The following is a 27,579-nucleotide window of genomic DNA, read 5'->3' on the forward strand; positions in this document are numbered from 1 at the left end:
ATGGCAGCACATTACTATAAAGTGGAGTGTGGAAAAATTCACTTTTTACGATCTTACCTGTCGTCTGCTTGTGTGGAGGTCCTTTGTTTTGGACAAAGGTCTCCTTAGGTCTTGAAAAAATTACTGAACTGGAAGTTTGATCTTTAAGGTCAGTTTATAAGTTTTGTTTACAAGGAGCGAAGCTGAATTTAGTTTTTTATACCCCAGCTTCGCCATCACCACATAAGGCACTTCTAATTTTGAAAGTAGGTAGCAGCACCAACAATATTTTTAAAAATGAATTTCTTGAAGTATTCTAGAGTATTAAATTAATTTTAATTCCCTTTTAAAATTGTTAGTGCCATTGTGAATTCGCGGCAAATGCTACAAAGCAAAAAAAAAAAAACCGCTTTGGCGGACGGCGTAACATTTCGAGTCACCCGATATATACGGGTTTTGTCATTGCGTAACGCAGTGACAAAACTTTTCATGTGAACATAATAATGATTCATTATCAGGATTTAAAGCCCATCGGAAAATATAAATAAGGGGCCATTCAAATATTACGTAAGCATATTTTCAGCCATTTTTGACCCCCTTACCCTTATTGTCAGCAAAACACTGATCCCCCCCCGTCAGCAGCTTAGAATATTTCATATCTTCAAAAAGGGGTGGTTGATGACGTAAGCAGCCTTCGAAACCCCCCCCCCCCCTCCTTGTCATCAAAAGTCAGCAAATCCGAAAACCCCTCTTATCAGTTTGTTGACTTCAATTTCGATACGGTGAAAATCTGATACTTCGTTGGATGACAAGTTACCTTCAAGTGGCTTTTTGGTTCATAATGTGACCGCTCTCTTCCAGGCGGACGAAGCAACGTGCTAGTTGGCTTAAACCAACACAATTTCACATAATAGTCTGTACTATATTTAATATACAAGGCGCATAGGTAACGGGGCATATGGCATTTTACTGACGAACCATTGGTCCTAGAGGCATACTTCCAATTGAAAAAAGTACCCGAATAATGTGTAGTACTCAGATATTTGATTCATGTTGCCAGGGGGTTATATAGTTATTAAAATAAAAATATTAACTTTTTATGTGGACACCCTGTGCCCCAAAACCCAATTGGAAAGTTGTTTCCCGGTCTCCAACAAAAAAATTCATCGTTTCTAAGTGCAATATTCACTGAGATATTCGAAGAAAGTTGGAAAAAAACAATATTATTAAATACGGGGAAACCATTCTACCCGCATTTAATGCTGTTTTTTCCCCCAAATTTCCTCAATTTTTTGAATTCGCATATCTCGGCGAAAATTGCTCTCTTAGAAACGTGAAATTATTTTAGTTGCCATCGGAAAAGACAGAGCAACAACTTCTTAATTGGGTTCTTTGACACACGGGGATGGTATAAAAATTTGCTTTTTTTTATTTTATAACTAGACAACCCCTTACAACATGAATGACATCTGAGTTGGACACGTGATTTGGATACTTTTTCTATAGTTGGAAGCATGTCTCTAAGACTAACGGCTCGCCAGTAAAGTGCCATACGCCCTGTTACTCATGCAGTCTGCATATATATACACGTAAAAAAATAATTTGAGACGAAATACAGTCGGCTCTCGTTTTAACGAATACCGTTATAACGGAAAAAAAATATCGTTTTAACGAAAACTTTTCTAATGCCCCGGATAAGTTTACATAGGAACAATATAAAAATCTGGAATTCCTTTGTAACGAAATTTCTTTATTACTCCGGTCTCTTGGAGTTCATTATAATGGGGGTTGACTTTATTCCCACCAAAAAATCTGATATTTTTCCACTAAAGTAATTGAACTTTTGCAATTTGATCTGAAAACAGTCCTTTTTATAGTGATTATGTCATTTTACTTTTATAAATTTCGGACGGAAACAAAAGGAAGAAAGAGTGGCGAGAAAAAAAGAAAAATGGCCAAGAGGGGCTGGGTTGTGCGTAAATGCCTTGAAATTCCACTTGTGCGCAAGGGGGATTCGGGCCTCACTCTCAGTTTTATGACAAAATTTTACATTTATGAGACGTTTGACTATGGTTACGATTAACCACTATATGTAGCTCTTTCAATATTAAAATATTTCATTTATACGAAGCACAATTTCAATTATTTGACATTTTCATTTTGACTCGAGCTCCAAATCTTTGGCATTTAGACATAATTTCCATCGATCAAATCCACGAGGTTTTTACAGATTGTGAAAAATGCGTCGTTGAATTGGTTTTGCATTCGTATTATCAACATTAAAAACCATAAATTTTAGGTTGACAGATACAAAGAGATATATTCAGCCGGTTACTGACATTTCAAAGTGAAGACTTACGTGAGAATTTATTGCACTTTTCTGAGAAATCAACAGACGCAGTGAGTCTCAAATAAACGGATTTAAATTGCTTTAAATGTGGTCATACGCCCTTTAAGAATTTTTTTTCTAATGTCCACAACATTGCTCTTGCAGGATAGGAAAATTGCATTGAAATTATTTGGGATGTTGCAGGCCAGTAGTAGGCCAGCAGCAGGCTTACATAGTACGGCAGTTAATAGGAAGCATTACAGTATAGATTAAAAATACTTTAAAGATGTGGTGTCAATCTTAGAGGAAGTCCCAATACATTATCTGCTTGGATTGCATATGGAAACCGATCAGCAAATCAATTGACGTTAAGACCGTCTTAAAAATGTTTAAAATCACGTTTTTCCTGTTAAATTGAAAGGAATGACATGAACACTTGCGATTGAGACACAACAGCAAATTTATGCAATTACAGTTTCTTGATATACAGCAATGTAGTTTAAAAAAATTTAATTTCGCGGGTATTTTTCCTCATATATGATTTGGTCTCTTGGAGTTAGTTATAGTAACTGAATTCGACTTTATTTCTTTTCAGTGTAGGCAATGAATTGGCACACCCCCTCCCCAAATATTCATAAAAAAATACCCCAGAGCAATCATTCTTTATTCGGTTTTTATAAATATATTCCCCATCAGACCACTCAGGTTTAGAGGTGCCGCGAGTTCGGTATCCGGTTCGTGCTTGTCAGAAAACTTTCCTGACATAGGGGGTTACAACAAAAAATGGCGACTTGACCGCAGCAAAAAATTGCTACCGCAGGGAGTCCCCCCATCGAGGGGTTAGCGCACCAACCTCTCGATGAGTATAAGAAACAAGCCTACCGTTCGGAATCGGCAATAAATTGTAGGTCCCGGTCTAATTAGCCCTCGTGTGCAGAAAATGACCGTGGTGCGACAAAAATGATCAATGATCAGACCACTCAGTGCCGGTTGAAGATAGCTTCGAGCTAAACTAGATGGCTATCCGTCTGTAATTGCATGAAAACGATGGGGGTTTTTTACAAGCTTTCATTTTTCACCCATCTACTTCTTGGATTGCATTTACTACCAGCACTCAAAAGAATGTCAATGAATGGGCAACAAATCTTTGTCTGTTTTCTTCATGGCAGCCCTCTTTGAATGAAAAATCTTCGAACACACACACAACTTTCTGTCTTTACAGTTACTCCATTTTGCTTTAAACCTCTTCTATAGTTTTTGTCAGGGCCTACTGTCACCCGCAAGTCGTAAACCCACCGAGATTGCATGCAACGCTTTTTTTATTTGCTTCCTCATGTTAAAGTTACTTGAATAGGGGAAAAATTGCGAAAAATATATTCTATGCATTTTTTTGTTCGAAATTAAATATTTTTTTAGTCAGAGTGACTAAAAAAAATTTAATTCCACAAACTTCTTCGTGGCCGCCGTATCAGTAGCCGTGGCTCCCCGTTTGCGAGATTTTCATCCGTGGCCCCCCTGAGGTCATATGCCCCCCGGTTGAGAATCACTGCTCTAGAGCATGAATGTTATTCGACTTATTTGGGGAATGGATGTCAATAGTAAATCAAATCTGTGGCACAGCTCTAATACTGGTTCTAAACGACTCATATTCACAAACTTCTTTTGCACATGGCATCTCGTTGTAAATGAGGACTATGGTCCAACTTTTGTTGGTACTCAAGGGAGCAGTAATATCGATGTCACCGCTGTCGGAGAAGAAATTCTATGACAAATCATAGATTAGATCATTTCAGATATGGATTCAATGTCTGATCTTCTCTCAAACAGAAGAGATCCGCTACCTCCTTTGATGACGAAACTCTTTGACACCAAGAGAGCAAAGTGGAGCCTTTTCAAAACCCTTTGTGCTCATTTTATGAAAAGGATTTCGTTCGAAGTCTACGTGGTTGTTTTAATCCTGAACTATTGGAGGTTTTAGTTGAGAGACTCCATGACTTAATCATCAGTGCAGCAAATGCTTCTATCTCTTTTAAGAGAATAAAAGAACATATTGTTCCCTGGTGGACAGCTGAAATTTCTTTGAGAAAGCAGCTTAATGCCATTAGGCGAAGATTTCAGAGAAAACATTTTGCTTATTAAAGATATCTACAAGTGAAAATATCTTGAAAGCGGATATACAGTCGGCCCCCGTATTCGCGGGGGTTACGTTCCGGGGGTGACTGCGAATACGGATATCCGCGAATAAACGAAACCATAGTTTTTTTCATATATCTTGTTTAGTGAACATCGTGATAAAGAGCAGGGTGACACAGAGGTAGAAGGGAATATGAAAGAGGGGTGCAGCGATTGTTGGCGATGTTTTCTGAGAGAACAATGTGATTTCTGTTTGCCGTTTCTTCTTTACATCATCGAGTATTTGGACCATTCCCAAATCTCTCCCACTTCAACATGCCGACTTCTTACTTGTTTCACAAGTTTTTTCCACACTTCTTTTGAAATCCCAGGCTGCGGTCTCCGGCCCTTATGTGACACTAGGCGCACGTGCAACTCTTCTCTCTAGTCATTGGGTTCAGCTATACACTTCAGTCAAATGGCTTGCAAGTTACATCGATATAGCTGTCTTCATGGGTTGAAAGATGTGAGTGATTTGATACTTGCGAGCAGGGGAAGGGGGCGAGGGCACTGCTATAAATCTTTGCTAACTTTTTCCGACATAACCCTGCCTCTTTTTTGATTTAACGGAAGTAAGTTATTTTGCATCAGTCCGGGGTTGTGAGTGGTTCTATCTATTTATCTATGAAACCACCCTTTACGCGCATAAAAAACGTTTCACCAGCCCTTTTCTTTATAGAACAGTAAAACTTTTTCTCCTTTTCTGTAGCAATCTTGTACCAACAAAAAAAAAAAACACAGCATTTTCTGTACGAGAAACACATGGATCCTGTAGGCGATGGATGCAAAGTTTTCACTGACAAAGGTGCAGCTACAGCAACGGTTGCTCGAATTTCAGATTCCTTTTTCTTGATATATCTTACCGTAGATTAGTTAATTCCGTAATGGCGGGCCACAGCAGCAATTGACTTACTTTCGCCAAGCATAGTCAATATATCCAATTTTTCTTGTGTTTTTCACTTTTTCCCCCCTTTTCGAAGCATTATCAGCAGCACTAGAAAAATGAGCCATCCTAAACACACACAACTGAAATTTCTAATAAAAGAAAAAAAAAACCGCGCATACGGGTGGGGGGGGGGTGATTGTAATTATAACATAAAATTAAAGGAAGCAAAACTAAACCTCCTAGAAAAGATTTCTGTCTGATATTAATACTCATAATGTTTGAAGAAAAATTTATAAATCAATTAAAAATAACTTTTCGAGGACTGTGGGAATATCTGGTATTGAAATTGTATCCAGGAAGTTTTACTGCAACGAATGGAGAGTCCATCAGTGCAATCATTGATAAATTTTTCCCTGCAGACCAGAGAAATGACGATGATGATGCAGAGCCATCCGGTCTGATGCTGCACTTTCATTCGAAACGGCTGATGATGTGCCTTCTACGCTTGATGAGGTAAATAGTGTTGTTAAAAATTTGAAACTAGGGAAGTCCCCAGGTTTTAACGGAATCGACAATGACATTATTAAACATTTCCACCAACCTTTTCCAACGCTATTGCATGTGTTATTCAATAAATGTTTACAACTCGGTGTATTTTCGTTTCGTGGAAGAGAGTGAGGGTGGTATTTATACCGAAAAACAGAGCATCTAAAACAGAAATCAATAATATCAAATGCATCAGTCTTCAGTAAAACGATTTTCGTTTACCTGTTTTGAGTTTCGCAACACTCAAAAATCTTGTTTGTACGACACGTGGTATAAACGAAGTTCCGTTATATTGAGCCCAAGCTTCACACCCCTAACATTTTTAATAACTTTACATCCATGATTCTTTATACAGGTTGAAATACTGTAGTTATTTCATCATCCATTTTAAAATTTGTAATGTGTGTATCATACAAGTAGTGTGCCATCTTTTGTTTCCCCCCAAATTTGTGTGAACTATAATAAAGAATAAAGTTTGATTGATTGAATAAACTGGTAATATCGCAAAACAATGTAATTTTTTTCAAAACTGAATGAATACCAATCCCAAAATTATGTCTGCAAGATGAATTTTTTTTCTCGAAAACTGCAAATGTATACGGAAAAGATAAAATATTTTTATTTATACTTTCAGTGTTCACGAAGAGCGTGAGGGTGATGGAAAACACTCGATCATTTCGAGCAAACAACATGACAATGATGAGATGTCCCCGCTTGGGACAGTACTTAGTAGAGATGGATATTCCGCTGCACTCATGCATAAAAGGGTCGACGCTGATTTGAAGAGGGAAGAGTATGACATAGATAGAAACTCAAATGAAATGGCGAAGTATTACTTTTCTACTGATCACCGTCCGTCCTACAACAAACATGTTGATATTTCTTCAAACCGAAAGAAGCGACACGTAAGAAATTTGGAGTTCTTGGACACGATGTTCGACAACTACGACAAGAGAGCTTGGCCAACATATGGGACAGGTAAAACATTTTGATTAGATCACGAGGGGTCTACCATAGAGTGTACATTGTGTGAGATAAATAATTGTGTTTTCCGATACAGTGGGACAGATGAGAAAAATTTTCACCTAGATAAATGTATTATTTTAGAAAATTGGGGTTGGTGCACGCACACACACCCACACATAATTTTATTGTGTGAGTGGCCTTTGATTCCAAGGTTAGAACTATGAAATTATTGCGTAAGAAATTTTTTTTGCGAAAGAGAAAAATATTTTTTTCATACCATTAAACAAATATTAATTATATATTAATGTTTTTTACCCCACCACGTAATGATGGATATACACATCCTTTCCCGGTCGTCCGAAATCATTTGCGACGATCTATCGAGGGTGTAACTGCTATGATGTCAATGCGAGAAACAACTGTCAAACTCGTCGCATTATTGACGAATCCCCATTGACCTCTAGTATCGTATTTTCGACACGTTTTCTATCGTCTAAATCAATCACATATTTTATGCATTCATTTGCAATTATTTAATTGCAATTTATAAAATTCTCAATGCCATTGTTGTTTCACTTAGACAAGCCAACCGATGTGAATGTGAACATCAACATCAACACACTTGGACCAGTGAATGCTGCCCATATGGTGAGAGAATGAAATATCATAGATTAATGTAACTGATAGTTCCCAACTTGTGCTCCGTGGGGCCCTAAGGGCTGCACGTGCACTTTGCAGGTGCTCCACGGCTGCTTCAGGAAATTGAAATGAATCAGTAAATATTTCGCGCATAAGTGAAAAAAAGCCCAAGCATAGGCCAATAACTATGGATATTGATTCCAAAAACGGGCTCTGCGTACCAATAAAGTTGGGAACTACTGGATTATGGATTGATTTGATTTCACAAATTCTGTCTTTTTTGATACAGCTATCATTTAATTTTATTATCTTGGACATCTGAGTTCCTTTCTCTTTTTTACAGCTGGGAGTTCATTACGAAAAAATTATTTTTAATAAAACTATCGAGGCTGCTGCTCATATACAGGGTGCATAGATAACAAGGCGTATGGCATTTTACTGGCGAACCGTTGGTCCTAGAGAGGCATATTTCCAATTAGAAAAAAAGTATCCAAATAACGTGTGGTACTCAGATATATGTCATTCATGTTGCAAGGGGTTGTGTAGTTATTAATATATAAAAAAAACTTTTTATACCTTTCACGTGTGCCAAAAAAAACAAATTAGAAAATTGTTGCCCGGTCTCTTCTGGTGCCAACTAAGAAAGCTTCCACGTTTCTAAGTGCAATATTCACTGAGATATTCTAATTCAAAAAACGGAGGAAAGTTGGGGAAAAAACAGCGTTAAATGCGGGAAAACCGTTTTACCCGTATTTAACAAAAGATGACGGTCCTCTTGACCGGGAAAAAAATGGCATGACTTTGAACTGTGGCAGTTCAAGGTCATGCCATTCGGCTTGTGCAATGCTCCGGCTACCTTCGAACAGCTGATGGAGACCGTTTTACATCGCATACTTGGACGATATAATAATAGTAGGAAGAACATTCTCGGAACATCTAAAGAATATTAAGAAGACTCCAACGAATAAGGCAAATACACGAAAATACAAAAATCCTTCACCAGTAAAATAATCCTGAAAACTCGCTGCTGTGCTCCCAGCCTGATGAAATGCATCAAAAATCACAGTTTTCTCTGCGAATCATTGAGTTCAGTTCGCTTTTATGGTTTAAACTTTTGCATAACTTTTTTTCTATTTTTTTTTTTTTTTTTGCAATGTTTATAATTATTTTTAACTTTCACTCCTAATTCGGCGCTCCGTGAGTCCACATAGGTTACACAGCCTAAACCCACCATTTTGTGGTTTGATCCCATAGATTTTAGGTACTCCGTGATTGTGGTTCACCAACAATAAGGTAACTAATCCATGGGAGAAAATATCTTAAACTACAGTCTTTTCTGTAACAGACTCACGGCCTCACAATGAAATTTCGTATTTTGTATTTTATTTGATGAGTAGAATCTGTGACAGTTTATTCAAAACTTTTTGAAGACGTCACCTACCAGTGCCGTCTTGACGCATGGGCTCCCGCGGGCCCCTCAGAGGGAAAAAGAGTTCTGGTTTTAGAGAGTAAGCATGTAAATTAGAAGGCACAGATTTATTACAATTTTGTCCAGGGGCCCATGATGCACTTAAGCATGGGCGGAGATATGAGGGGGAGCATGACCAGCGTCAAAGGTGTAGCCTGCTGGTCTAATGTATATGCGTATATATGAACTCACATTATCGTCATCCTGCCAACCCAGCAATCGTCATAGTGCCTCCCATCCCAGACTTTAAAGTCTATCTCTGCCTATGCTATTAAGACAGACTTCTTTAGTGCGTCCTTGTAGAACTACAGAAACTAGCTCCAAAAATGTTTTTTTCCAGTAAGTATAATACGTTTTATTATTTTATCCTTTTTGGAACAAAGAAGAACCAGGGCCTAAGTAGCCCGTGTTTATGGTATTATATAAAAGTGAATGCATTTAATATGAAAAGAATTTTTGCAATCTAAAACTTAATCCGAGTATTCGTTTACATATGTAAACAAAATTTCGTGGGGGGGGGGGGAGGGTTGAATTGAATCCAAAAAGTATTTCTTAATACATATCATTCTCGTCTTGGCCAAGGTAGGGATCAGACGTGCTTTTACCACGCTACGCTCGCCAATCAATATCAGTAGGTATATCCGGAACCGTTGTGAGGGATTACCGAAGGACTATCTATCGCGTCGGTGCGCCATTTTGTGTTTTTCTTTGCCCTCGTGAATCTTATTTGGTGTGTTTTTATATTTTTTGGGTAATACTCTGCGGTGTTTTCTTTATTTTCCTAGTTTGTGTGTTTAATTTACTCTTTAGCTTGATTTTGTCACCGAATTTTTCGGACTGCACATTGTTAGATGTGCTATAAGTGTTTTTTTATTGCTCTCAACTTTTCTAATTTTCTTTGTGTATTTTCGATCGACTGAAACTTTTTTTCTCGCTCCCATTTCATTTCCATTGTACTTTCACCAGGTGATTGTTGTTTCTTTGTCGATAACCAATTTCTTTGCCGTGCTCGTATAAGAGGGAATATCTGGTTCTTAGTTTCCCGCCATTTATGTGTTTCCCCGCTTCTTTGATATAATTTCGTGGATTTTTGGGCGTTAGTGTTAGCGAATAGCGTATACCTTTTCCCGGATATTCTCAATAATTTTTGTTTTTCATTTATTTTGGTCTTAGTGAATAGATAGTAAATAGTAATTAGTATAAATTGTACTTTGTCTGTTAATGCTTTATATATATATAGGGGTGTGTTGGATATATATATATATATATATATTTCTTCTTCATCATTTATCGTAAGCATTTTATTTTACTTAATTTTTTCGTACAAATCTTTTACGTATATTTTGCATTGTAATGTATTTTATGTTATTTTAATTTTCTACTAACGTTTCTCATCCTATTTTTTTTCAAGTGCTAGTGTCTAATTATTTTGCAATAGTGTTGGTATGCCTCGACCTCGACTGGTGTTGTATAGAGCTTGCGACGGGAGGTTTCCTTGGTCTAGGGGGATAGTGCCTGATAGTTTCAAGTGTAAGGGGTGTTTTGATAGGGCAAGGTTGGAACTCGAAGTCGAAACGTTACGGGAGAGAGTTATGGATTTTAAAGGGCACGGTTGTAACTGGCCAACATCTCGTCGAGCCACATTTCGATGAAGAAGCTACAGGTGTGTAGGGATTTTCGGGGTTTCGAGCGCTGTTCGTAGCAACGTTCGAGACGTTTTTCATCGTCGAAAGTTGCCTTTACGAATAATCCTGTTGGTGGGAATGAATCAGGTACGAGCGGATATTAGTGAGTCTGTCAGAGTACCGGGGCTTACTATTATGCACTCGGGAGGGGAGTTCAGATGTGGCAGTGATTCCAGTACGGCCAAGGGATAGTAGGGATATAGAAGTAAGTTCCACCATTTCAATTTTTCTCAAGAAAATTTGCTTATCACTTGGGGGATCACATTCTTGGAGCTTCGTACATTTGCCGCCAGATGTCTTCGTCGGGATGGGATTCATCTGAATAGGAGTGGGGTCTGGGACGTTTAGGCTCAGGTTAGGTTTTTTACTCCCAGACTACGTAGGCGGGAATGCGGGTTAATTATGGTTAATAATAACATTATAGACTGGAAATTACCCACCCCTGACTTGGATGACTTCTCGATTCACAATAAATCACAGGGCAAATTAAAATGTGGCGATAGAGAGTTCAAAATCAAAGCTATAGGGAATTGGGAGTTGCTTCAGACCAATTTAAACAGGATTGGGGCATGGACAAATGAAGGGAGCATGACGTTCAGCGCATGCAAGTGCATGGTCACTCATTTTGGTTCGAACAACCCACGTTTCTCTTACGAGTTGAATCAACACCACCTATAGAAAACAAGGCCTCCGCACGAAGCTTGTGACGTCAATGAAGAAGGCCATTTCTCCTATTGCCATTGGATATACTGCAAAAAAAAGGTAAAGATATCGCATGCGTCGGCCTGCTATATGCAATGGCAATAGGTGAAATGGCCTTCTTCAGTGACGTCACGAGCTTCGTGACGCATGTTTGGCTTAATTCCACTTAAGTCGACTACGATTTTTGCCCCTTTACCACGACTGGTTTTTACTATTGCCCGTGTGTTACCAGTTATAAGAATTCTTCAACATTGTTCGTGGGTATTTCGACAATCTTTCGATTCTTTGTTGTCTACGTTGGGTCTCTTTTATGTGTTGGGGGTGGGGGGCATGCTTGTGAAGAATGAATGTTTGAAACCTCTTGATCGGCTTATCATTTTCGTGGCGTTTATAGGAAAGGTCTTTCATTCTTTTCATGGTCAAGAAAAGTGTGGATATTTACAACATCCAAAAAGGATAAAAATTTCATCCATTGAGTCTTTTGACATTGCCTGTTGCGGCGAATGTTTTTGGCGGAACGCAGTCTTAGGAAGTTGTGTTCTTGGAGTGATTTCTTGGAAAAGTAGTAAAGAAAAAGAGCTAAAGCCTGTGGTTAGACGCTGTATCATTTGGTTTTCATCGTGGGTATAAAGATACAGATGTGTTTAATTGTAATGAGACCGGTTTATTTATTTTTTTTCGGTTTTTGCCATACTCTTGCCTTCAAAGGAGAAAAATGTGAAGGATGTAAAAAACACAAAGATCGTTTTGACAGAGTTCTCTTGGTAGGAAACTCTCAGGGGTCGGAAAAATAAAAACCATTAGTTATCGGAAAATCAAAAAAAAAAAATCGCATGCTTTTAAAAATGTTAAAACTCTTCCTGTGGGCTATGATGGCAACAAAAAGGCATGGATAACATCAGATTTTCGAACAATTGTTGAAGCAGCTAGATAGAAAATTTTAAAATGTGAAAAGTTTTATTTATTTTGGATAAACTGCACATCCAAAAAAATATACTTGATTATTTTTCATGAGGTAAATTTTTTTTATACGTTTCGATTATATTATGAAACAACTCCGAATCAAAATTAATGAGAATTAACATGTTATTTAATGGAATTGCTCGAATGTGTATAATTACGTACACAAAAGCGATCAGACAAAAATTTAGAGTGAAATCCCGTTAACTCTCGACATTCGCTTAAGTCGACATGTTTGTCGATACTTTTGGGGTGTTGAGTTACCGAGAGTCTACTGTATAATGAATATAATGAATATATGCCGTATGTTCTTGGTAATGGGAGAACTGAACTTTCGAACCAAAGAAGGTCCGGACTCGATAGCCGATCGACAACATGTAAGAACGGAGGTATGGTTAAACTCCTCAGCGTGAATGATGGGAACCGTTAATCTACGCCTCTTCAAACCCCAAGCTTCAAAAACAGCTAAAACAAATATTTATTGATTTCATGTGTTTCTTTAGTCTGACTGTCTAAACACTAAATAGTTTAACCACGGCGAAATGTTTAGTTAGATGTAAACTTATTATTTACAAATTTAAAACACAACATTATATGACTCATAACAGGCATCAGGAATTGGCATGTGTGAGTTTTTTTACGCAGTGTAAATTATCAAATGGATCAATATACAGGGTGTTCTATTAATGGACTGGCAAACTTAGAGGGTTGTTAGTAGGCATCAAGAGGAACAAAAATTGTGATGGAACAGGGTGTCGCAAACCACGTCGAGAGGTGAAAATCGCGAAAAACGCATGCAGGCTCTGAGTCCAGAGTAGAAGAAAGGTGGATGTCAGTTGATCGCTGAATGCTTTCGTGGGTTCATTAAAAACTTTAAAAATTCATAAAAACCGGAAAAATAACCAAAATAAAAAATGGTTTGCAGGGTTAGCATTGCTAGGACACGAGCATTTTTTTAAGACAGAAAAAAATAATAACTCAAAAAACAAGCGATAGGTGGTGTCGACGTACACAAGTCAAAGAAAAGATACGCAAATAACGAAGAGAATGCATCCAAATCGTTTACTACAGCAGTATCCACATGACCACCACCACAGGGGATAACACATTGCAGGCGAGTCACAAATCTAGCAACGGCAGAGTGCAGTAGGTCATTATACACGGTTTACAACGGTGAACTGGTTGTGAATTAGGAGCGCAAGTTCTTATAACCGTCTCGTTTGCATATTTCCACCGAAGTTCACTCGTACCAGCACCACCTATCGGCTGTTTTTAGTTATTTTTTTCCTGCCTTAAATAAAATTCTCGTGGCCTAGCGATGCTAACCCTGCCAACCGTTTTTTATTCAAGTTATTTTTCCGGTTTTTATTCATTTTTTTTTGGGGGTTCCAAAAATCCTCAGTTGTGTGAAGATAAACCACTGCATTCGCCTAAAGTTACTGCATGGGCTGCGGTATGCGCCATGTGTGCTGACAAATTGTTCCAAAATTGTGACGTAACGTTCAGTAGTAATCGTTTCTCTCACGAAGAAGGGGCCGATAATGCCTCTGGCGCATACCGCAGCCCATGCAGTAACTTTAGGCGAATGCAGTGGTTTCTCTTCACACAAATGAGGATTTTCGGAACCCCAAAATCTCCGGTTTTGTTTTTTTTTTAAATTTTAAAAAATTAAAAAAAAACTAAATTTTCGAAATTTCTGTATAACATTCTTACAGTTTTGCTAATAAACGTACCGTTTACCGCATAATTCTATTGATCTTTGTTGTAGAGATATTTAATTTTGAAATAAGGGCTTATTCGCTGATCACCCTGTATGTGTACCTCTTGAGTGAAGATGATAATATTATATTAGAATCACATCATCGTGCGAACCCACCCGCCAGCTCTTTGAATCCATGATTGACTTCCAGTTTTCCTTATAAGCCGACAATGCTATGCAATGGTATTGGTGACATAATGACTGACGTGTCATGTTTAATGGAATGGAATAAATTTATAGAACACCAGTTTCTTGTATCTTCACTACTTTTATCATTATTTGCTTTTTAATCAATGGGTTTGTTGCTTTCGTAGGAGTACGGGATGGATATATATTTGCGACAGTCTTGGAGAGATTCACGCCTAGCTCTTAGCAAATACAAAGTAAGTAAAGAAGTTACTCTCAACGCCGAAGATATAGCTCCTATGATATGGAAGCCAGACATTTTTTTCAAGAACGTTAAACAAGCCAATTTTCATAAAGTGACAGTTCCGAATAAGCTGATCAGACTGTCACCGGACGGAAACATCTTGTATAGCATGCGGTTTGTATCAAACTCAGTATTTTAAAAATATTTTTAGATGTCTATGAAGTTGACGTAGTCTGAGCTCTGTACAGTCTCAACTACCCATCAGAAAGCTATAAAACTTTGGGAACCTTGTGGTAAAAAGGAATGGAAAAGATCTAGAGAAAATATATATATATATATATATATATGCCCGTGCAGGAAATCGAACCCCCATGTCCTTTCTCTTTCTGGGTGAACGCACTAGACTACAAAGGCAACGAATATCTCATTCTTTCCTTGGAGCTCGGGGGAGTACGGAACCGTACATGGGCGGTCGCCCGCGACGGCAATTGAATTTTCTCTCTTTCCCTCTTTCCAAAATTTATCTTCGCATGAGACAGCTGTTGAAAACCTTCATATGGATATCATCCTCTGATAAGTCACCATCTGGTGGCAGTGTCAGCAATTGTGAGCTTTAGCCTGAGTTAGGTTCGACCGTCCATGTACGGTCCCGTTGAGTGCACACAAGCAACAACGAAAGAATGAGATATTCGTTGCCTTTGTAGTATAGTGGTCAAGGGCGTTCACTTTCCGTGATTGCCCAATCGCGGCATGATACAGCTATTAGCAAATACCTGAAACGAAAGCTGACCTTATGTATCCAAGTTTAGATTTGCATCGAAGGCTGTTGTTCTCTGGGTCACCAAATGCGAAGGCTCGTCGTTCAGGGAGGCAATTTGACTGCGATTATTTAGAACATAATTAAAAAATATAAATTTTATTTGCATCGTTAGATATTAACGGTACGCAGGCCTAACAGGCATTTACACGCTTCGATGTTTACTTCGATCGACTAACTCTTCTGTTATTGCTCCTTCGCACGCGCGCGCGTCAGCTAAACCAGGTTTTCCTAGAAGAAGAATTTCTGCGCCGTGTGCAGCGTGAAAATGCTGATTGGTTAGAAACACGAAATTCAGGTTTTTTTTACCAATCAGCGTTTTCACTCTTGCGCGCACCATAGAAAACCTGGCTTTACAACATAAAAAATCAATTATAGTAATATGTTATCTCAAATTGCCAATGCATTCATCAGTTTTCCCTTCCAGAGAATAGCCTTTGGTGATCTTTTAAATCATAGTGTATTTCAAAAGTATTGAATGCCATAGATATTCAAACTTTTTCATTGCTCATTCATTGCATTCGTTGCTTCATCCATCTAATTAGAACGAAGAGATGATAAAGCTTTTTTTTTTCTTTTCAGAATCACGCTGAAACTGGCTTGCCAGATGTCATTCAAACATTATCCATTAGATGTGCAAAAATGCCAAATAGTACTGGGAACTTGTGAGTATTTTAATTGAAATAAGAATGTAGAAAGAGATTTTTTCTGGTTGTTATGCCGATGCAAACCTTTAGGAAGAAAAGTTAGCTTTCTCTTTCGAAAACCGAACCTGGATCACTTTTGCATTTAGCGCAAGTGCGCTACCTATTCACCCCAGGGACACAACCTTCTTTTCTTCATTGACTTAAATTCTTTTTTTTTTCCCCTTTACAGTTCACCGAAAAAAGTTTAGACGCTATTTGAAATCACACGCTGTCCGAAAACTACTAATGGCAAAATCACAAATTAATTACCACTTATTTGGGTGAACATGAAATTTAAAGTAATAAAATTACGCACCTTATAGTAACAATGACAAAATAAACAATGGCATATAAACAATTGAAGCAGAAGTTTTGACAGAATCAAATTTTTAGCAAAATAAAAATTGTATAAAATTTTGTCGGATGTGTCTTTCCTTCAATGAGTTAATGTAGGTTTTCATCGGATAAATTAATTTTTGAATTATCTGCGGCTCAAAATCATGCCAATAACTCTCAGTGAAAGCTCCAAGATATTTTACAGACGAATACGATCGGTTTTTTTCATAAGCCTCTCGCCAAATCGTCACAAAAATCAATAGATTTTTAGATCGGAGCCACATGCTGCGAGGCAAAAACTTCGATAATTAGCACTTGTACGACATATTTTGTGTACAACTTGCCTACGACTACGACCTCCCTACATTATCTTGCTGAAACCCCCACTGGAGACCAGCTAGAGATTCACCAGATAGTAATACTGTGAAACCCTTCGATATAGCAATACTCTGCGGACCAAGAAAAATATCGTTGTAGAGGGTCTATCGTTATACTGTGAGAAACATTAGTTTAGCATTACAGTATAGACTATTAGCATTACAAGACTTGAAGCGTGGCGAAAAAATTAGGGACACCCTCCTCATTCAAACTTCGACTCGTCCGTGCAGCACGTGCGCTGACGTAATAAACCAGATTTGCCGATAAAAAGCTTTCTCCTGGTAAGAAGCACCAGTTAACATAACATAACTTAATGTTGCATTTTGCCTGTTTATGGGGAAGTTTGAGTGACTTCGAAAGCGAGAGGAGCGAAAGGCTGAGAGCAAGGGCAGAAGCCAAAGACAGCATCACCAGAACACTCTCCCAGGAATTAGAAGCAAGAGAATACGACACGGAGGGAGAGCAATCGGAGAGAAAAGAAGCGGTCGAAATATGGGAAGACTCTGACTTCGAATAGGATGATCCAGTGAGGAAGCAACCGAGAAACAGGTGGTCCGGGATTTGACCTGGCCACGTCGAGGGCCCAACTAAGCCAACAAGCCAAGGAGGGATGATGTGGGTCCAGGACATGGCGCCTGGCCACAGAAAACAACAACTAGAGCTACAAAAACATAATAAGGGACATTAAAACTGGACAAAAATTTTGTATAATAGAAATTTTTAAATCTGGATATACAGTCGGCCCCCCGTATTCGCGGTTTTTTCCTTTATTGGAATTTTTCTCTAAAATATTCAGCAATCGCCGTTCACGTGTTTTATTTAAAAAATTTGAGTTGTGCTTGTTTAGGATGGCTCATTTTTCTAGTGCTACTGATAATGCTTTGGAAAGGTAAATCAAAATGAAAACTTGACAAGAAAAATTTGATATATTGACTGCTTGGCGAAGTCAATACCTTCTGTGGTCCGCCGTCACGGAATCAACGAATGTTCGGTGAGTTATATCAAGAAAATGTAATCTGAAATTCGTTCAGTCGTATCTGTAGCCGCACCTGTGGCAGTCAAAACTTTGCAGCACCCATAGGTGCTGCATGTGTTTCACGTACAGAAAATGCTGTTTTTTGTGGGTACAAGACTGACACAAAAAAGTATTTCAATTGATTGTAATATTATAACAGAAAATGCGAAAAATTTTACTATTCCATAAGGAAAGGGCTGATGAAACGTCTATTTCACCAGAATCTTATGCAAGTAAAGGTTGTTTCATAGGTTTAAGAAACGATTCGGATTGCGCAATGTAAAAAGCTCTGGCGATCAAGCCTCTGCCGACCAGGAGGCAGCTAGAAAATTTCGAAAAATTTGTAGAAAACTATTAAAGAGAAGGATTATGCACCTCACCAGGTGTTTAACGCTGACGAAACTACACTATTTTGGAAGAAAATGCCGCAAAGAAGTTAAGCAACAGGAAGAAAGCGAGCTCCTGGTTTTAAGGCAAGTAGAGATAGACTTACTATGTTGTTTTGCGCAAATGCGTATGAGTACATGATAAAGCCCACCATCATTTTCAAATCTGCGAATTCGCGAGCGTTGAAGGGAAGGATAAGCCAAAGCTCCCAGTATTTTGGACGAACAATAAAAAGGCTTGGACTATGAAAGCACTTTTCCTGGATTGGTTTAAATGGTGTTTCGTTCCGGAAGTCAGGAGGTACCTTGTGAGTGAATACATGCTATTCAAAGTTCTTTTGATATTGGGTTGATCGAGAAGGAGTTAATGCAGCTAACTGGTACTGAAACTGAAGCAGTACCAGATAAAGAAGATGGAGATAAAGAAGTAGAAGACAAGTTCACCACAAGTAACATAGCAAAAGGGATTCGCAAGCTGAAATCAGCAATAGATTATTTTCATAACATAAATCCCTCTATTTTACGTTCTTCACATGTAGAAAAATTAGTAGAGGAAGCCTTGCCAACATACTCCGACATACTTAATGATATGAAGAAGACACGGCAAACAGAAAAATGACAACAACAACAACATTCTTTCAAAAAACATCGCCAACAATCGCTGCATCCTCTTTTACATTCCCTTCTACCTCTGCGTCACCCTGCTCTTCCTCTTGATATTCAATAAACGAGATATACAATAAAAAACCTATGGTTTCTGTTATTCGCGGATTTCCGTATTCGCGGTCACTCCCGGAACGTAATCCCGTGAATACGGAGGGCCGACTGTACTTGTATTTAGCTTTATTTTTATTATTATTATTTTAATAATGTTTTTTATATTCATGTATTTTATACATGCATAATAAAGCACCCGACATCGCCCAGCCCCCTCATCCGGGGCAATGGCCAAAATTAACAATGGTCGATACAGCCTTGGCGGTGCACGATATGAAATGAAAATGCATTAATTGCAGAAGATGTGCGTTAGAACATCCAAGTGAAACGTACTCATCCAGTTTCGAAGCACCAGACGCGACGATGATCACCATGAAACGTCCAGTTGCCACCACTTATGGGGAAAGACTCCAACTGGTCTATTAATCCCAAATGTTTTGTAAATCAGAAGGTATATTTTTGCGTAGCTGGTACTCAGTTGAACTGGGCTCGATAAAATATGAACTGGACTGTTTAAAAAATTGAAGGCCTAATCAAAATTCTCATGCAAATTTAACATATATTACTCAGTTAAAATCATATAATGAATTATTCAACTAATAGCCAAAAATTAACATTACTGGCGTGACATATCACTGCCAACAGCGCGACCGACTAGATAACAGATATTGCAGGTATGGCAAAAAAGAAAGCAAAAGCAAATTCGTGGGTCATGAGTATTTATACACATTTCAAAACATTTCTGTTGCCACTCAAATAAACTTCTGTAAAAATATAATATTGGTTCGGCGTAACTAAGCAGCGCCAAAATACCACAAGGTTACATACCATTATTATACCTTATTATTACCATACGTCATTCTACCGTTCGGTGAGTGACACGAAGAATCACGGGTTACTATTTTTACAAAATCCACAGTCAAAACCAGTTGTGGGCCAGGGCAGTATCTCCTAGAGATAGAAGGCCTCTGCACTGTTTTCAATAAACGTCATTCAGACTACCTAGCAAGTTTGCCATATTTTGAAACACAGCATTTGAAACACACATATTTCGTTTCTTCTTATTTTGGCGTAGAATCTTCCTGATTGACTCACAAATACCGCGTAGTGATTGGATGTGGGGCACAGAAATCGCCAATTGTGAGCCCGATCATTTCTTTTTCCTCACAACGATGATACTGGCACGCGCTGGGAATTTTTTCCCCTGAACATTCTGAGGGAAAATGGACTACTTACTGACGTCACAAGCAGACTGCGGAGGCCTTCTAACTCTAGGAGGTTCTGGACAGGGACCCTAAAGTTGGGGAATCATATACACGGCAGTTCCTGTTGCGAATGACATTTAATACCGTTTCGTCATGCAGCATTTTGTAGACAGTCCCACTTTTACCTGAATGGTCTCGTGTACACGCGCAAAATCCGTATTTAGGCGACAGATCTGTGTAAAAAGCTACGAAAATCCTTGGAAAAAAGTACGTCGTAAACTTACGTCATTGAATTTCCATCAAGTCAGTAAGCTAATCAAGTTTCTAGTGGGAAAAAAAACACGCAAGTTTTTTACAACGAAAATTCCTGAGAGGAATGTTTACGAGATGCATGTGAAGTTTAGTATAGAAGTTAAAAGAAGTTAGTTTTGGATGAAAGATTAAATTAGATTTGGTTTATACTCTTTTGCGCAGCATCTGCTAATATTTTTCGCAATTATTGTTTTATTTTTCGCACTTTAGACGCACAAACAACCGACCAAGTAATCATAAGGTGGAGGGATACTGAACCGGTTCATTCGGAAGAACCTCTTGAACTTCCAGAATTTACTGTCGTGGAAACATTATATTCCAATTTCATCCGAAGCATTGACACGGGTAAGTCCAGTTAACTGCAACTTCGAAGCGACCATACAAGTGTGCAATATTTTTGTTTCACATCTTCCCTCTATGTATTAATTTTTTTATTAATATTCAATCACAGTAAATGTTCATTGCCTACGAATATCTCAATCGTTCCTTGGAGCTCGTGTGTATTGAATGGGACCATGTGAAAGTGAGAGGACGTGGGTTCGACTCCCCTCAAGGGCAGTTGAATTTTCTCTCTTTCCTAAATATATCTTCGCATTAATCAGCTGTTAAATACCTTCGTTCAGATAGTGGAGAATGACATCATCCTTGGATTTCATTGCCTAGATTTTCATAGCTAAGCCCTAGCTGATAATAGTAAGGATTGGTGTGTCTGCCCAAATGCAATGATTCATTTTTCATATTGAAATAGGGAGTGTATACTGACAACTCCACTGGAAAAGTTGTTGGCATGGAATTTTTAGGCGCTTAACGTTTTCTACGGGAGAAAATAGCTTCACGTCATCAGCGAATTGCATTAGAGCAGTGGTTCCTAAACTTTTTGAAGTGTGACCCCCCCCCCCCCTTTGACAAGCATCCACTTATGATGTTATTATATCACATACAGTATATATTTCTTGAGTTTTTGTTATTGAATGTAATTTAATTACCATAATGAATGACTAACGAAATCTAATTATTTTTCAATATTTAGTTGACAGAACTATTTCATTAGGAAATTTCAACCTACCAACGTGATTTTTATCCTATGAATGGTGTCATAAACACAGCCGCAAATTAGGTCGGAATGCGTATCTTCTGGATGGTAATGATGTGCTGAATGGATAACTTGGTAACCAAATTCAGGGGTTACCCTTACCAAACGCAGTGTCCAATGCAAAAGTATCTCGGGTTCCTCTGCTCATGAAGAATAATTTTAGTTGATTTATTATATTGCTTTTTTGATTATTCGAATTATTTTCATGGCTGTGGCCGCCTACCTTGCTGTACCAAGTAAACTATTTTTCAATTACAGTGATATTTTCTATTATAGCGAGTATCCATCCAGTGTAGTCCCAACAATATTTTTAAAACTCGTCCCTTCCCGATATCCTTCTAATAGTCTCAATAACTTCATTTCATCATCGAAAGAGCTTCATAGCGGTAACCCCTAGTGATTATAATTATTCATAATCCAAATTCAAAATTCACTCCAGCTAACTATAGTGATCGTAACATCATCATCACCATCAAGTCAACACTTTTTAAGAGAAATAGATAGGATACATACATACTGCTATGGCGTCAATAGCCATCGCTATCAGATGAAGCGGGAGAGGTCCAATTTCCAGCCCAATATAATATAATAAAAAGGGAAAAGGGGACTTGAGCCATTTAAATTGTAAAAAACATGCTCTTTCGCCTCCATCAACACTCCTTAATTTTATGGCCACTTACTTAAAGGGCCCCTTGAAAGTTTGCGTAATAGCCGCTTCGTATTCTTCTTTTCTCTCTCTCTCTCTCCCCTATATACTGAAGCCTCTTGACCTTTGTAATTGCCACCTGCAGGCGATTGACTTTATTTCATCTATTGTACGCATCCCTTCTTGGGAATATGTGCCTTCTGACTTTCTTGCTTCCTCTCTACTTTTCTTTTCCTTCTTTTTTTGTACAACTTCCCCCCCCCCCACAGAAAACGTCTTCCTCCCATATGCTTCGAAAGATCGTAGGGGGTGAACCCCTTGACCAATGATGTCAATTTTAATACAATTTGCACCTACGTAATCCTCATCACCCAATAGAAGGATCTTTCTTTGAAGCCGGACTACCAATTAGAAATAGGGGGTTGGTACCCCTCAAAACTTTACTTTTTGGAATCTTTGAAAAATTAAAGCAGATTGATTAGTGAAAACTAGAAATCAAGTTGAAAAAAAAATGTAGAAAGAGGAGAATTTTTTTGAAAACACATTTTTCAACTGTAGCATCAGGAGCGGCGATCATCCGTGATGAAAGGGATGGAGGAAAAGGTAGGGAAGGAATTCTTACCACAATTCTAGTAAATTATAGACGTTTAGTTAAAACCTAAATTAGGAGGAATTAACCGGGGGCAGAGATGGTGAAATTAGGTATAAAATGTGATTAAAAGAGAGATATTCCAACATCAAGTTAAAATTATTATAATTGAACATACAGTATTTTGTTTATGTATTATGCAGAATTTGATATCGTGGAAATGGATTTTTCTAATTGACTTTTATTTTGTGTGAATATAACTCGTTCGTTTCATATGATCATTTGATTAAATATTAATGCTAATGAAATTTAACTGATTCTTTCTTTCATGAGTCATCGTTTTATTCTAAATGTATATTGGACCACTAGGAGCCTGGGTTAATCTGATAATTACATATATATATATTCTTCCAGTGGTTCGATATAACAATACGTACTTTCATTGATTTGGCTGTGGAGCCAGTTTCAAGGTAGTTATCAACACAAAACACATTTTCATATTTTGGCACTTATATAACAAGGTTAATTTGAACAAAAAAAAAAAACAATTAGCAAATAATATCAACACGAAACAATTAGCAAGTAGTCTCAACATGGAAAAAAAATAGTATGTAGAAATAGTATCAAATAGATAGGATGGGAAAAGAGATGGAGTCTTAATATACGTGAAATCATGTTTGAAGGCTAGAGAGTGTAACGTGCAGAAAAGTGATATTGAAACTATATATGGGTTGAGCTTGAAAACAAAAGGCGTCGTAAATTTGTTGTTGGGGTTTGTTACAATCCACCGAATAGGGATCCCAACTATATCGCCAAACTTCAGCCAGTCAGTCGTTGATTTTATTTAGTACAAACGTTGCAAGGGTTCCTGTCCTTTCCACTGCCGAGCCCGAAGTTATTACAGTGATGTTGTCTGCATTAGCCTGGACCTCAACATTATTAGGCCACCTTTGCTTCAGTTGGTCATTTATAAACAGATTCCACATCTGGGGATCAAAACATGATCCCTGCAGGCATCCTTTTGTCATCTTGTGTGAGACTGAACCTAGTGGAGTATTGATTTTAACCATCCTATTCTGAAAAAGACTCTTCATTATTTCCACAAGGTTAGATGGGATAGGGAGCTCAGACATTTTATGACCAATAATCTGATGATCAATGTTGTCAAAAGCTTCCTGAATATCCAGTGTAATAACCACAACGTTATGCTGTTTTGCCCTTTGTTTATGGATTTCCATCAAGATTTCGAACAAAGCATGATTAGACGATCTGTCGTGAAGGAAACCATATTGAAACGGACTGAAAGCAGAGGATTTATTAAGAAAAAATGAGATTCTTTAGAGCAAGATTTTCTCGAAAAGTTTCTCAAATATAGACAGTCCGTGTATAGACCTATATGAATTAATTAGTGAGGGATCTTTATCTTTTTTTTCAAGGAGAATAAAACCTTGCTTTGCTGCTTGAGTTATGCAAACACCAAACATGGCTCCGCTCTGTTCCTTGTGGGATATAAGCAGGCTACATTAAAAGCTTGAGTTATGAAGAGAGACTTCATTTTTTGAATATATTTACATTGGATGAACGTATGTGCCGGGAAATATGATCAAAATATTCAAAATTTTCAACGGGATGGACCATGAATTATTAGTACACCGTCAATCGACTTTTACCTTGGGACACCAACAGTATCGATTGGTAAGGAACAAATCTAGGTTATGGTGTCACAGGGGTTTTTTCTCCAATAGAGTAGTTAATAAATGGAATAGCTTACCCGCAGAGGTAGTAAATTATAACACAATTGCACGTTTAAAAAGAAATACGATAAACATGTTGGGGGTATATGGAGTCGCTATCCATACTTGGAATTAGACAACCATAAGCATTCTTTTATGGGCATTGTATAATATTTTATTATGTATATATACTGTTTCTACTTTTTGTAATTGCCTTTTTATTAGGGTTGCTATAATTTTGAAATTTATGGCATCCATATTTGTTACGGGCAACTTCTTCTCACCCACCCCATTGAGCATTTTTCCCGTTGTGGTGTTGTATTTTCAAGTCTTTTCCTCTGCCATCATCATCATCACCTTCACGCTTCGGCCTCGTTTCAGCTGCGTGATTTGTTCAAGCGAGTAGTCTGCGCTATAACAGGCTTCCTACCACTGAAAAAAGGCGCTATAATAGCCTCGAACAGCTGTTTAGTGTTTGAAACCTTCGTTATTTTGAACTTCAACGTTGTACTGTCACATATTATTGAACTGTGCTCAAAAGGTATTTTCTTTCCTTTATAACCGTTTGACTTGTTTGGAATATATTTATATCTATCCATATAATCGATATTGCTAAATTAGCCAAGCGGAAACGGCGCACAACCTCCTTAATTGTTACATTCATGGTTGCAGCTCACTTGGTAAGACAATATCTGCCAGTATTGTGCACTGAAGGTTCCACATGAAGAGATTGTACGCCCGAGTACCGCGTTTTTATGTTCCACTAACCGTCGAATCCAAATTGGCAAGATCAAAGTAGCGTCGTTATTTTATATAAGCTGGCACGCGCATAACTTTTAAAAGACAGTGTATTTAAATAATGTGGGTATTTTCGGTATGTCACTTCGTTTATACTAGGAGCCGTGTGAATGTACCGAGAAACCAAATCAAGTTTTCATATGGTCTCCCTGTCTTCTACGTTTTCTAATTAGAAAGTTGTTGCCTGTCTTTTGTGAGCCCGACAAAAAAAATCATGTTTCTAAATGCAATACCAAGATTACATCAATTGATAATTCAGTATCAAAGAGATATTTGAAATCAGAAATCTGAAGGGGAAAAAAACCCTGAAAATGAGAGCAACTTCTTTGCACCTGTAATTGCAAGTCACTTACATATAGTTATCACTAATGATTGGCTTCCTAAAACCTGCAGTAAGCACATAAAGTATAGTATTGATATTATACTGTACTTATTGATATTAGCTCTTCACCTCGTCACTTCCAAAAGCAACACTAGTTTTCCAAATTGGCGATAAGCACTGGCGTATTTAACTATAGTTTTCAATCCACTGCGTCCTCCAGTGTGACAGAGGACCCGGGTTCGAACTTCGAATCCCACCGTCACCATAGGGGTGGCCGGCTGAAGTTGGTTTTCTGTGGCTCCCAAATTCAAGGCGCGAATGCGAGCTGATCTCCCCCTTTAAAAAGTCTCACCACAGAGAGCAACAAACCTACAAACAGTACAAATGTAATTCAATCATAACACATCACTCACTTCCCTTCTGAAATATATATGGGAGCACTGAAAAATCAAACACAATGCAACACTACATACGCACTCAGACTGTTAGGCACACACACACAGTTAAACTTCCGGCACAACTCACTAGGTAGTAAATCACCCATAGATGGTGATAGACCTGACTTGTGTTCGGTTTAAAAGACAGAAAGTGTGGCAGGTGAATTTGTTATTTTATTACTGTTCCGTGATTGTGAAACAAAATTTTTAAAAGAAATTTTTCACTTCTCAACTATATCAGTGACAGCACATGAATTCAACTATTAATCGTTTGATTTTCATGTTTAAACTAAAGAGATGCGACATTATTGTTTGTTTCTCCATCAGGTTCTTTCAGCTTTTTGAATGTGACATTTGTTTTGATGCGACAGAATGGTTACCACCTCATTCAAACGTATATGCCTACTTTTCTGATTGTCATGATATCGTGGGTGTCATTTTGGTTAAATATTGATGCCACAGCAGCGAGAGTTACACTGGGCGTAACGACGTTACTTACTTTAACAACGGTTGCATATGGAGTGCGCATGCAGCTTCCACCTGTCTCTTATATCAAAGCGATGGATGTATGGATTGGAGCTTGCTCTGTCATGGTATTTGGTGCACTACTAGAATTCACATTAGTTAATTATTTGTCAAGAAGCAAACTCAGTTCCGAACAACTTAGAAATTCAGTCAACATATTTCATGTTAGTATGATATTTCGTATTCCATATAATTTATATACTACTTAGATGTTACGTAAATCTATTACATTTTTTTATTGTCATAGCGAGGCAACACACGTGTTGCGTCTAATGTATTTATGTGCGGTTTGTGATTTCGGGAGGGGGGGGGGGAGAGCGTTGGGTGCGCTATCGACAAATGTCCTGCTGATCTTTCAAGTGATCTGGAAATGTGTCCGATGCCGCTCAAGTGTTCTAGAAATGTGTAGCTGGTCGCTTAAGTGCTCTGGAACTGTGCCGCGCCTCACTCAAATGATCTGTAAGTATGCCGCAGATCACTTAAATAATCTGGGATACCCGCGGGTAACTTGAGTGATGTAGAACTGCACTGCGGGCCGCTTAAGTGCTACAAAACGATGCCACATAATTAGGACGGATCTAGAGTTCACTGTTGGGTGGGATGTTTTCTCCAACCTTGTTGTGGTTAGGGTGACCAACGTCCCATATTTTTCTGTATTTTTTGGGACAGTCACGGTTTTCTCCCTGCCTCGACTTTTTTAAGAAAATGCCCGGTTTTTTCTGTTTTTTAGTCGAAATTTTCTTGAATTGGTTTTATTTAATCAAAAATATTGATACAAGCATTTTTCAACGGATTTATTAAATGCAATATCATCATATTCGCATTTCGCTTGGAGGGGGAGGGTGATCATGGGGCATAGAAATTGCTAATTCTGAGCCCGATCATTTCTTTTCCTCACAACTATCCTGTAAGGTCAGACTTTTAACGGGCCCCTTCTGTAGTTAATTTATAGCGTAAAAAAAGCAAAAAATGATGAGAACCGTCCCGGGCCCCAGGGTTAGAGCCCTGTCAGCCCCCCCCCCTATGTGGGGGCCATGCTCACAACGATGGTACTGGCACGGCCGTTAGAGTATTTAAGTCTCTCCCACCCCTTCAGTAATTTATGAGTATAATGTAACGAATG

At 38.2% G+C, this 27,579-nt stretch overlaps 1 protein-coding gene across 1 annotated transcript in view; it reads left to right on the forward strand.

Annotated features, from left to right (window-relative positions):
* Positions 1-27,579, forward strand: part of LOC149065153 (glycine receptor subunit alpha-2-like) — a 56,718-nt gene that overhangs the window by 26,102 nt on the left and 3,037 nt on the right. The window contains exons 2-7 of the mRNA XM_089254464.1: positions 6,547-6,890; positions 7,459-7,526; positions 14,406-14,635; positions 15,861-15,943; positions 20,524-20,658; positions 26,259-26,620. Of these exons, the coding sequence (XP_089110590.1) occupies positions 6,547-6,890; positions 7,459-7,526; positions 14,406-14,635; positions 15,861-15,943; positions 20,524-20,658; positions 26,259-26,620 (1,222 nt within the window). The remainder of the gene's footprint in view (positions 1-6,546; positions 6,891-7,458; positions 7,527-14,405; positions 14,636-15,860; positions 15,944-20,523; positions 20,659-26,258; positions 26,621-27,579) is intronic.

Source organism: Pholcus phalangioides, unplaced genomic scaffold (assembly GCF_987345545.1).
Source record: "Pholcus phalangioides strain wild (caught in Gottingen) unplaced genomic scaffold, Ppha-v1.0 ptg000041l_1, whole genome shotgun sequence".
NCBI classification, from domain to species: domain Eukaryota; kingdom Metazoa; phylum Arthropoda; class Arachnida; order Araneae; family Pholcidae; genus Pholcus; species Pholcus phalangioides.